This window comes from Entelurus aequoreus, linkage group LG13 (assembly GCF_033978785.1).
Source record: "Entelurus aequoreus isolate RoL-2023_Sb linkage group LG13, RoL_Eaeq_v1.1, whole genome shotgun sequence".
NCBI lineage: Eukaryota > Metazoa > Chordata > Actinopteri > Syngnathiformes > Syngnathidae > Entelurus > Entelurus aequoreus.
Genome location: NC_084743.1, coordinates 6,292,383 through 6,306,102, shown reverse-complemented (window position 1 = coordinate 6,306,102; position 13,720 = coordinate 6,292,383). Strand labels below are relative to the sequence as shown.

At 36.8% G+C, this 13,720-nt stretch overlaps 1 protein-coding gene across 1 annotated transcript; it reads right to left on the bottom strand.

Annotated features, from left to right (window-relative positions):
• Positions 1-1,557: 1,557 nt before the first annotated feature.
• Positions 1,558-10,597, bottom strand: LOC133663724 (BCAS3 microtubule associated cell migration factor-like). The gene is made up of 6 exons (XM_062068412.1): positions 10,538-10,597; positions 8,744-8,819; positions 6,409-6,463; positions 5,146-5,221; positions 4,655-4,761; positions 1,558-1,724 (listed from the first exon to the last, which is right to left on the bottom strand). The coding sequence occupies exons 2-6, from the start codon at positions 8,812-8,814 to the stop codon at positions 1,707-1,709; spliced, it is 327 nt and encodes a 108-aa protein (XP_061924396.1). The 5' UTR covers positions 8,815-8,819; positions 10,538-10,597; the 3' UTR covers positions 1,558-1,706.
• Between the last annotated feature and the right edge of the window lie 3,123 nt (positions 10,598-13,720).

Sequence of the window (13,720 nt, the reverse complement as noted above, 5' to 3'; positions counted from 1 at the left end):
GCATGAAAAAAATGGACTTACTAAACATTTGAACACTTTGAGCATGTGTGGTCTGCTACACAACTCTAAAAAGAAAAAACATCATAGATACTGTCAGGTCCATAAATGTTGGGACATGGACACAATTCTAATCTTTAACTGCAGACTTTAATTTGAGGTATCTGCACCCAAATCAGGTTTATAAAAGAGTCATCTGCTCTTGAAGGGGCCAAATGTAATTGGACAAATTAACGATGATAAATCAATGCTTCCTATTCCATACTGATTGATATGATTTGCAGTCTATGACAGCCTGAAGTCTGGAACACAAAGACATCTTCTGTGCTGGTTTCACTTCCTGGGGACTAACTTTTTCATTTCCTGTTGGTTCTCGGGATGTTTTCCCTTCAATACACAACATTCCACTTCTTCGCCCTAAAAACTAACTGGTTGCTGTCCCAGTATGCTTCACACCATCGTCTATCCGCACTTTGAGCAACGATCTCTCAAGCATTTGACTGACTATCAGAACATGAAGCACTTTTGTCAGCAGACACGTCATCAATGAAAACAAGTTGCATTGGCAGCCATACATGGTTAGTGTTTGGTTATTGTGCTAATACATGATGTGATGCTACATTATCCTGCTTCACTCTTGTAGATCACAAGCCGTTATAAAAAGATCATCAGGACTCCTCTTCCTCCTATCCAGGAGATGGCAAAAAGCCGCCGCCTGACCAGGGCTCAGAAAATCTCCAAAGACTCCTCCCACCCCCACCAAGGACTGTTTTCACTGCTGGACTCTAGAAAGAGGTTCCGTAGCAGAACCTCCAGGTTGTGTAACAGGTTCTTCCCTCAGGCCGTAAGACTCTTGAACGCATCGTAATAATCCCCTCAATTCCCCCAGAAATGGATGAAGTGGCTGCAATATAAAGACAATATAACATACATCCATAAACCTGCAATATATTTATCTGTACAGTAATCTATTTATTTATATCTGCACCTTATTGCTCTTTTACCCTGCACTCCCATGAGATAATGCAACAAAATGTCGTTCTTATCTGTACTGCAAATTTCAAATTTGAATGACAATAAAAAGGAAGTCTAAGTCTATTTCCTTCTTCACACTCTTCTCTTCCCATCGCTCTGGTACAAGTTGGTCTTGGTCTGGTCTGTCCATAGGATGTTGTTCCAGAGTCCTAAAGTTGTTTTAGATGTTTGGCTAATCTGGTGTCTGTTTCTGAGGCCACCAATGGTTTGGTAAACTCAAGTAGCAGCCTTCCGTGTTCTCTCTGGTGAAGTCTTCTACCGACTGCTGACTTTGACAAACGTACACTAACTTCCTGAGGAGTGGTCTTCATCCAGACAACCCACGGCCTTGTTTCGAACTTGGCTTGCGACAAAGATGTGAGCCCTCTTTGAATCTCGTACTGAAAGTCGACCGACAGAAAGTTGTCAGATTGCGCGTCACAACGTCTTATCGGTCTTTCAGTTCAGTGTTTGACCAGTCAAGTGGCAGATGTTGCCTCACCAGCCTGTTGCTTGTGTTCCTCTCCTTCTTCTTCCTTCCATGGTTCTCTTGAGTAGAGCGTTTGGTGCGACCGTAGGGCTTCAAGATGTTGGATTTCATTGTGGAAGTGATGGGAGTGAGCTTGCACTAAGAAGGTCTTCAGGTCGCATGATTTTGTCAGTCATGAATCTCATCGTGCGATTTTGGAAAAGGACTAGTTTTTTGCAAGGATCTGAAGGCCCAATGAAGACATACAGGTGTTACCATGAATTGATCAACGTGGACTCCGACTTAAACAAATGGAAAAACTTATTTGGGTGTTACCATTTAGTGGTCAATTGTACGAAATATGTACTGTACTGTGCAATCTACTAATACAAGTTTCAATCAATCAATCAAGTTTCAACCAATGAAAGATTTCCAATTTCTGATATGATATATGATATGATATCCTTTCTGATAATAGCGCTGCTTTTTTGTGTTTTAGTTGTGGTTGATCTAGAGCAGGGGTCACCAACGCGGTGCCCGCGGGCACCAGGTAGCCCGTAAGGACCAGATGAGTAGCCCGCTGGCCTGTTCTAAAAATAGCTCAAATAGCAGCACTTACCAGTGAGCTGCCTCTATTTTTTAAATTGTATTTATTTATTAGCAAGCTGGTCTCACTGTGCTCGACATTTTTAATTCTAAGAGAGACAAAACTCAAATAGAATTTGAAAATCCAAGAAAATATTTTAAAGACTTGGTCTTCACTTGTTTAAATAAATTCATTATTTTTTTTACTTTGCTTCTTATAACTTTCAGAAAGACAATTTTAGAGACAAAATACAACCTTAAAAATGATTTTAGGATTTTTAAACACATATACCTTTTTACCTTTTAAATTCCTTCCTCTTGTTTCCTGACAATTTAAATCAATGTTCAAGTCAATTTTTTTTATTTATTGTAAAGAATAATAAATAAATTTTAATTTAATTCTTCATTTTAGCTTCTGTTTTTTCAACGAAGAATATTTGTGAAATATTTCTTCAAACTTATCATGATTAAAATTCAAAAAAATTATTCTGGCAAATCTAGAAAATCTGTAGAATAAAATTTAAACCTTATTTCAAAGTATTTTGAATTTCTTTTAAAAAATTTGTTCTGGAAAATCTAGAAGAAATAACTATTTGTCTTTGTTAGAAATATAGCTTGGTCCAATTTGTTATATATTCTAACAAAGTGCAGATTGTATTTTAACCTATTTAAAACATGTCATCCAAATTCTAAAATTAATCTTAATCAGGAAAAATTACTAATGATGTTCCATAAATTATTTTTTTAATTTTTTCAAAAAGATTCAAATTAGCTAGTTTTTCTCTTCTTTTTTTCGGTTGAATTTTGAATTTTAAAGAGTCGAAATTGAAGATAAACTATGTTTCAAAATTTAACTGTCATTTTTTTCGTGTTTTCTCCTCTTTTAAACCGTTCAATTAAGTGTAAATATCATTAATTATTAATAATAACACAGAGTTAAAGGTCAATTGAGCAAATTGGCTATTTCTGGCAATTTATTGAAGTGTGTATCAAACTGGTAGCCCTTCGCATTAATCAGTACCCAAGAAGTAGCTCTTGCTTTCAAAAAGGTTGGTGACCCCTGACCTAGAGCTTTTCACCAAATGCAAATAGCAGACTTGAAATGAACTCTCGATTTCTGATAATGAGATAAAAACACACGTGGCCATAAAACAGCTAATTGTCTCATTACTTTTGACTCTAAAAAGTGTCATTTCTACACTTCAATCAATCACAGTTGATTTGTGTAGACCTTAATCACAAGTGTCTCAAAGGGCTTCACAAACCACGACAACATGTCCTGATCTGAACCCACATCTGGGCAAAGAAAAACTCAAAAATTTCAAATCCAAAGTGGTGGTGCATACAGCAAAGGGGATTACAACTGTGTCTTAATATTTGTGGACCTGATTATTAGTATTTATTTTTTCATTTGAGAGGGACAGTACAATGAAATATTTCTACTAGGTAACCGATGTCAAAGTACATAAGACTTGTAGTCACAGGCTCATTTGCAAGCCTCGTCCCTGGTTAGGCGTTTAAAGAAAAGTGACAAAACACGTACAAAAAGATTAAGACAAGTACAAAATAAAAATATATTCAAAATAATTGGCCCCATTTGTGCGTACTACACCCAGTTCTAGTGCTCACATTACTACACCCAGTTCTAGGGCTCACATTACTACGCCCAGTTCTAGTGCTCACATTACTACACCCAGTTCTAGTGCTCACATTACTACACCCAGTTCTAGGGCTCACACTACTACACCCAGTTCTAGTGCTCACATTACTACACCCAGTTCTAGTGCTCACATTACTACACCCAGTTCTAGTGCTCACACTACTACACCCAGTTCTAGTGCTCACATTACTACACCCAGTTCTAGTGCTCACATTACTATACCCAGTTCTAGTGCTCACATGACTACACCTAGTTCTAGTGCTCACATTACTACACCCAGTTCTAGTGCTCACACTACTACACCCAGTTCTAGTGCTCACATTACTACACCCAGTTCTAGTGCTCACATTACTACACCCAGTTCTAGTGCTCACACTACTACACCCAGTTCTAGTGCTCACGTTACTACACCCAGTTCTAGTGCTCACGTTACTACACCCAGTTCTAGTGCTCACGTTACTACACCCAGTTCTAGTGCTCACATTACTACACCCAGTTCTAGTGCTCACATTACTACACCCAGTTCTAGTGCTCACACTTCTCATTTTCCTTTCGTGATTGTGTTTGTCGAGAAAGTTGCTGTTCTTCTCATTCATGGTATTTCCCGGGCATTCAAGCCATCACAACTGGACTTCTTCTGTCCTCACAAACAGCATGAATACATGAAGACATGAAGACATGAATACATGAAGACATGAAGACACGAATACATGAATACATGAATACATGAAGACATGAAGACATGAATACATGAATACATGAATACATGAAGACATGAAGACATGAATACATGAATACATGAAGACATGAAGACATGAATACATGAAGACACGAATACATGAAGACATGAAGACATGAAGACATGAATACATGAAGACACGAATACATGAAGACATGAAGACATGAAGACATGAGCAGGGGTTACTTACAGATATGCTCCAAATCTGAATGCCATCAGTGTAGCCAATCATGAGACAGAGGGGAGGGTCTGTGGCTCCACCGTGCATCTCCATGAACTCAGGGTTCCGTGCAGAGTCTGTGCCAACACAAGCAGGACATGCAGTTGGACTTGTGTCTGATTCACATGTTCACCACACCACTTTTAAAGGAGCCGTATGTAAGAATGTCATGTCAAGTCATCATTAAATGATATGTCAAAAGGCATTAATAAATCATCTTCTTTTCCAATACCTCTAACTGATAACAGAAGTCCAGCATGCTCATTTCAAAATTACATTTACAGCCCCGAAATATGGTGATGATCACATGACATGACTACTCACCACTGACTAAACACTGAGGAGTGTTAATGTGTTCATGACATCACTACTCACCACTGGGGTGTTAATGTGTTCATGACATCACTACTCACCACTGACTAAACACTGAGTGTTAATGTGTTCATGACATCACTACTCACCATTGATGTCAGCCTTCTCAAATCGAACCCAAATGATTTTCTCCTTTTCGTCCGTCTGCAGAGCACCAGTGTAAGCCTGGAGGTGGAAGACGTGTCAAAGTCTACTAAACAACACCACCTTTGGGTGAAATACATCATGTCAACATCTCATAGTAGTGACTTTATGCTTCCATGGACTGTGCAATGTTGAACTCCAGTAAAAGTGGAGCCTGAATATAGCACTCAGTACCAAAAGTGCTAAAGTAGTTTTATATCAGGCTATGTAAATATATACCGTAATTTCCGGACTATAAGCCGCTACTTTTTCCCCTCGTTCTGGTCCCTGCGGCTTATACAAGGGTGCGGCTTATTTACGGCCTGTTCTTCTCCGACACCGACGAAGAGGATTTCGGTGGTTTTAGTACGCAGGAGGAAGACGATGACACAATGATTAAAGACTGACTTTTCATATACCGGTAGGCTGGTTATTTTGATAACGTACAGGCGAGCACTTTGTATTACTTTGCACCGTTGTATTATTTGTACTCTGCACGAATGCTGTTCGCCATGTCAAAGATGTGAAAGTTTGATTGAATGATTGAAATATTTATTGTTAATAAATGGGACGCTTCGCGTTCCCAAACAGTCATCTCTGTCCCGACAATCCCGTCCGTGGTAGCAGGAACCCCTATATACTACGCTAATTACACATCAAAACCCTGCGGCTTATAGTCGGGTGCGGCTTATATATGGAGCAATCTGTATTTTCCCCTAAATTTAGCTGGTGCGGCTTATAGTCAGGTGCGGCTTATAGTCCGGAAATTACGGTACATACCACATTAGTCAAATGTTTAAAAAGCAAACAACTACCATGCAAACATCTAAACAGCTCTAAAGTATTTTTATATCCAGCTATGTAAATATATACATACATTATTGTCATCATTTTCTTTTCATTATTTGTTTGTTGTTGTTTTATTTTCCTGTTTAATTAAACATGGCCGGAAAAAAATTAAATAAAACATGAGTAAAATGGCTAAAATGCCAACAATTAGCATGCTAACATCTAAACAAGATACAAATTAGTGGCTAAAGTGTTAAAAAAGATCTGAAGTAGTTTTATATCAGGCTATGCAATTATGTATATACCACATTAGTAAAATGCTAACAATTAGCATGCTAACGTCTAAACAAGATACAAATTAGTCGCTAAAGTGTTCAAAGGGAATGTTAACATATTAAAGTGTGAAAAAGTTTTGTAGTGAATGAGTGAATGAGACTGACCTGAGGAACTACATCTTGCAGGAAGGTGACTACACTCTCCATGTAGGACTGTTCTCTGTACACAAGGAGTTACAAGGAGTTAGTGCCATCAACTACATCTTGCAGGAAGGTGACTACACTCTCCATGTAGGACTGTTCTCTGTACACAAGGAGTTACAAGGAGTTAGTGCCATCAACTACATCTTGCAGGAAGGTGACTACACTCTCCATGTAGGACTGTTCTCTGTACACAAGGAGTTACAAGGAGTTAGTGCCATCAACTACATCTTGCAGGAAGGTGACTACACTCTCCATGTAGGACTGTTCTCTGTACACAAGGAGTTACAAGGAGTTAGTGCCATCAACTACATCTTGTGGTGACTACACTCTCCATGTAGGACTGTTCTCTGTACACAAGGAGTTACAAGGAGTTAGTGCCATCAACTACATCTTGTAGGAAGGTGACTACACTCTCCATGTAGGACTGTTCTCTGTACACAAGGAGTTACAAGGAGTTAGTGCCATCAACTACATCTTGTAGGAAGGTGACTACACTCTCCATGTAGGACTGTTCTCTGTACAGAAGGAGTTACAAGGAGTTAGTGCCATCAACTACATCTTGTAGGAAGGTGACTACACTCTCCATGTAGGACTGTTCTCTGTACACAAGGAGTTACAAGGAGTTAGTGCCATCAACTACATCTTGTAGGAAGGTGACTACACTCTCCATGTAGGACTGTTCTCTGTACACAAGGAGTTACAAGGAGTTAGTGCCATCAACTACATCTTGTGGTGACTACACTCTCCATGTAGGACTGTTCTCTGTACACAAGGAGTTACAAGGAGTTAGTGCCATCAACTACATCTTGTGGTGACTACACTCTCCATGTAGGACTGTTCTCTGTACACAAGGAGTTACAAGGAGTTAGTGCCATCAACTACATCTTGTGGTGACTACACTCTCCATGTAGGACTGTTCTCTGTACACAAGGAGTTACAAGGAGTTAGTGCCATCAACTACATCTTGTAGGAAGGTGACTACACTCTCCATGTAGGACTGTTCTCTGTACACAAGGAGTTACAAGGAGTTAGTGCCATCAACTCACTGCAACTATCTCAGGAGTGGAGAAAAGTAGGTCTGATCATAATAATAATAATCATCATCATCATCATCATAATAATAAACTCACCTGGCTAATAAGTCTACTCTAGAACCACACAGTTCATGAAACATCTGGTACCTGAAGCTCTCACCTGGCTAACAAGTCTACTGTAGAACCACAGAGTTCATGAAACATCTGGTACCTGAAGCTCTCACCTGGCTAACAAGTCTACTCTAGAACCACACAGTTCATGTAACATCTGGTACCTGAAGCTCTCACCTGGCTAACAAGTCTACTCTAGAACCACACAGTTCATGTAACATCTGGTACCTGAAGCTCTCACCTGGCTAACAAGTCTACTGTAGAACCACACAGTTCATGTAACATCTGGTCCCTGAAGCTCACACCTGGCTAACAAGTCTACTCTAGAACCTCACAGACTATCTTTAATTCATGAAACATCTGGTACCTGGAACTCACTGTGCTAACAAATCTACTCTAGAACCACACAGTTCATGAAACATCTGGTACCTGGAACTCACCTGGCTAACAAGTCTACTCTAGAACCACACAGTTCATGAAACATCTGGTACCTGAAGCTCTCACCTGGCTGAAAAAGTATACTCTAGAACCATACAGTTCATGAAACATCTAGAACCTGAAGCTCTCACCTGGCTAACAAGTCTACTCTAGAACCACACAGTTCATGAAACATCTGGTACCTGAAGCTCTCACCTGGCTGAAAAAGTATACTCTAGAACCATACAGTTCATGAAACATCTGGTACCTGAAGCTCTCACCTGGCTAACAAGTCTACTGTAGAACCACAGAGTTCATGAAAAATCTGGTACCTGAAGCTCTCACCTGGCTAACAAGTCTACTCTAGAACCTCACAGACTATCTTTAATTCATGAAACATCTGGTACCTGGAACTCACCGTGCTAACAAATCTACTCTAGAACCACACAGTTCATGAAACATTTGGTACCTGGAACTCACCTGGCTGACAAGTCTACTTTAGAACCACACAGTTCATGAAACATCTGGTACCTGAAGCTCTCACCTGGCTAACAAGTCTACTCTAGAACCACACCGTTCATGAAACATCTGGTACCTGAAGCTCTCACCTGGCCAACAAGTCTACTGTAGAACCACACAGACTATCTCCTACTCTAGCAGGTGTTGGTGTTCTGCAGAAGGTTCTCCGTCAGGACTATGGATGAGTGTGAGGGAAAAAGGAAGTGGAACCTTACGTGGCAGCTTGTGCTCGCACCAGAGCTCCTCCAGCACAGCGACTCATCCTGCGAGGAGAGTCTGAAGACATCTGCTCTGTGGACCACAAGAACCATCATGGATGTACAACTTCTTGCTGAATGTTCTACTTCATCCACACAAGAACCATCATGGATCTACAACTTCTTGCTGAATGTTCTACTTCATCCACACGAGAACCATCATGGATCTACACCTTCTTGCTGAATGTTCTACTTCATCCACACAAGAACCATCATGGATCTACACCTTCTTGCTGAATGTTCTACTTCATCCACACAAGAACCATCATGGATCTACACCTTCTTGCTGAATGTTCTACTTCATCCACACGAGAACCATCATGGATGTACAACTTCTTGCTGAATGTTCTACTTCATCCACACGAGAACCATCATGGATCTACACCTTCTTGCTGAATGTTCTACTTCATCCACACAAGAACCATCATGGATCTACACCTTCTTGCTGAATGTTCTACTTCATCCACACGAGAACCATCATGGATCTACAACTTCTTGCTGAATGTTCTACTTCATCCACACGAGAACCATCATGGATCTACACCTTCTTGCTGAATGTTCTACTTCATCCACACGAGAACCATCATGGATCTACAACTTCTTGCTGAATGTTCTACTTCATCCACACGAGAACCATCATGGATCTACACCTTCTTGCTGAATGTTCTACTTCATCCACACAAGAACCATCATGGATCTACAACTTCTTGCTGAATGTTCTACTTCATCCACACGAGAACCATCATGGATCTACAACTTCTTGCTGAATGTTCTACTTCATCCACACGAGAACCATCATGGATCTACAACTTCTTGCTGAATGTTCTACTTCATCCACACAAGAACCATCATGGATCTACACCTTCTTGCTGAATGTTCTACTTCATCCACACAAGAACCATCATGGATCTACACCTTCTTGCTGAATGTTCTACTTCATCCACACGAGAACCATCATGGATCTACAACTTCTTGCTGAATGTTCTACTTCATCCACACGAGAACCATCATGGATCTACACCTTCTTGCTGAATGTTCTACTTCATCCACACAAGAACCATCATGGATCTACACCTTCTTGCTGAATGTTCTACTTCATCCACACAGTCGCCACAATGCTAACGTGTCTTCTTTCTGCCATCAATATGTGAGGGAAATGTTTGTATTTCATAGCAAGAATAATTAGGTTCGTGTATACATTTAGTGACGTCACATCCGGTCCGTGCTGCGTTCACGGGGCTGCATTAAACTATCTCGCTCGATAGTCCGTTTAAAGCGCACTATTGACGAGTGGGAATCGAAGAATCGAAATGATTATTTCGTGTAAGGTCCAGCAGGCTAACACTGACTTTGATTAGAATGAATATTTGATTATTACATATTAGATTATTACTAATACGGAATCATTGTCATTAATCCGGATTAGTCAAGTGCTTTAAAGAGCAAAAAAGGTTTGAATGCGGTCTCACGAGGACTTGATGCTGAATGTCGCGATGCTGTGGAAATAGACACTAAACACACATTTATCGCTAGAATGTACAAATGTTTGATTAATAGTACTTAATAGTGCTTAATAGTACTTTTAACAATCCTGACATGAAATGTTTGTCAAATGTTTACAAGACAAACGCAGCATAATTCGGGACGAGCGAGGTTTAGCCAAACAACTCAACTTGCAAAGCTTTGAAATAGGCTTTAAAGCCCAGACAGAAGAGGAGTCGTGTTGATTAAAAGTCATTTGAAAGGTCAAACCTGGTGTTGATTGAAGATTATCTTCAATTGTTGTGCTAGTCTGCTCATGCACCCAAACACACTCACACCCGGAAGTCAGTTGTGCAGCAGCCAATCAAACCAGCCGAGTTCTTTGCGTACCAATGATGTCACAGTAAAGGCGGGCTTTAGAGCTGGCTGGCCAATGAGAAACAAGAGTTTATACGCTACATGAAATCTCTGCTCCGCCCCCAAACAGAATGTAAATACATCGCCACAAAACGTGTGCTTTTATCAAATCTAGGATGTTATCCGCCGCTTAAAGACTAAATATGTCCTTGTCAGAATAACTTTGGTCACCAGATAGGTCTGACGCGTAACATGAATAATTATGTAACCTATTTTATGGACTTCCCTTAAGTTGCTGTTACACAGTATATGCCTTGAGCTCTTATTTTGAAGGCGCGGCGCGGAGAGCGGAAGTGGTGACACGTTGTGGTGGAGCGGACTTTTGAAAAGAAAATAAATAAAGTGTCAAACTGGAGCCTCCGTGTTTGTTATTTTGTACTTTTATACAGTATATGCGACATTTATCAACCCTCGGTTACAATAATAAGAGCAGACTTCATTATAATACAATATATTATAGTAAAAACATCCTTACTGCTGGGGTTACTTTGAGTAGATGATTCCGCAACATGCGTGTAAACATGTTTTATTGTGAAAATATCATTTCATAAGATGTTTTTGGAATGTATTTTACGTTTAGCATGCAACACATAACAACGTGTAAAGAACAAAGACCATCACTATTGTGCAAAAAGGTCCAGTCCATGGATTATGTTCAATGTCAAACTTTTTCTTAACGCAACGTCGACACAACATGAACAACAACTTGTATGTTGAAATGTGAAAAACCAAAATAGATGGCAGCATCCAAGTAAGTTTATGCAAAGATTATCATTTAAAAGTCAAAATGCAAACGCTTTTGTTTCCTGCTGCTCCTTTTACTCACATGTTAGCGTGGTGTGGTCTCTAATTCTATAGCAATGTGGTCTCAGGCTAAGTCCACACTTTCATGGATACACTAAAAATTCACACCCCCTCTTAATATTATTATTATCATTATTATTATCATTATTATTATTATTATCATCACTATTATTATTATGATTATATTATTATTATTATGATTACTATTATTATTATTATTATCATCATCAACGTTATTATTATTATCATCATTACTATATACAGTATGTAGATACATTTTTCAAATAGTAAAAATAGTGTTTTTTTATATTTTAGATAAATGTTTATCTTTTAGGATTAAATAGATATTCTACATATGTTCTTAAATTGTGTATATTATTACAAGTTAGATAATTTTGACATTTTCAGTATTATTATTATTATTATTATTATTATAATTATAATTATTATTATTATCATTATCATTATCATTATTATTATTATTATTATTATTATTATTATTATTATTATTATTATTATTATTATTATTATTATCATTATCATTACTATTATTGTCTATATTATTGTCATTTTTCACAACAATAATAATAATGTATATCTATTATTAACAATAATAATGATTACAACAAAAAATGTTTCCTGCTGCTCCTTTTACTCACATGTTAGCGTGGTGTGGTCTCTATTTCTATAGCAAAGTTGTCTCAGGCTAAGTCCACACTATCATGGATACACTAAAAATTCACATCCCCTCTTAATATTATTATTATTATTATTATTATTATTATTATTATTATTATATTATTATTACTATTATTATTATTATTAGTAGTAGTAGTAGTAGTAGTAGTATTATCATTATTGTTATTATTATGATTATATTATTATTAGTATTATTATTACTATTATTATTGCTATATTATTATTTTTACTATTATTATTATTATCATTAACATTATTATTGTTATCATCATTACTATATACAGTATGTAGATAAATTTTTGAAATAGTAAAAATAGTGTGTTTTTATATTTTAGATTCATTTTTATCTTGTAGGATTAAATAAATATTCTTCATATTTTCTTAAATTGTATATATTATTACAAATTAGATCATTTTCACATTTTCCTCACATTTTCAGTATAGTGTAGTCTCTAATTGTGTTGCCAAGAACATATATATATTTTTAAATGTTCATTCCCGCCTCTATTATTATTATTATTATTATTATCATTATTGTCTATATTACTGTCATTATTCACAACAATAACATAATAATGTATATCTATTTTTAACAATAATAATGATTATATTAAAAAAAAAATCATATTAATAATATGTAAACATTTAAATGTTTTTAAAAATATTTTTAAGAAAAGTTTAATAAATTATGTTTATATATTTTGCTATCTTTAAATATGAAATGTTTGAATTAATGTTAAATATATTTTTTTTCAAAGTGTATATATATATATATATATATATATATATATATATATATATATATATATATATATATATATATATATGTATATATATATATATATATATATATATATATATATATATATATATATATATATATATATACATATATATATATATATATATATATATATATAAATCTTGTGAAAAGAATGTGCACTTGTATTTGCACAAATGTTTTGTGCTTGACGTCCACCAGAGGGCAGTATATCTCCAGCTATGAACACTAAAGTCGTTCCCCGCTCTTTTGTTCTCGTGACACAATTTCCCTCCTGCAATAATAATAATCTCATCTTTCTAATATAATATGAAATCATATCTGTTAGAGAACATGGAGGAAGGGGAGGATACTTAAAATAAACACACATTCACCGCTAATTGAATTGATTATTTGAAATTCCTGCAATCATTGTAATCCTCTTCTGTGCCGAAGGACATGTTTTATTATCACGTGTTGGACAACATTTAAACATTTCTCTCGCAGACCAACATTAGTCATTTATTATTAATATTGTAATATTTATTATCAGGTGTTGGACAACATTCACCATTTAAATATTTCTCTCGCAGATTAGTCATTTATTATTAATAATGTGAAACATGTGTGATGTTACATAAATGTTACATTTTTTTACTTAATGTATTCTTAGATCTACTTTGAATTAAAAAATGAACACATATTGATGTAAAATAATTGTATTGAGTGTAACGTGACAAATACTTTCCCCACAATTTTGCTAACAAAAGCTA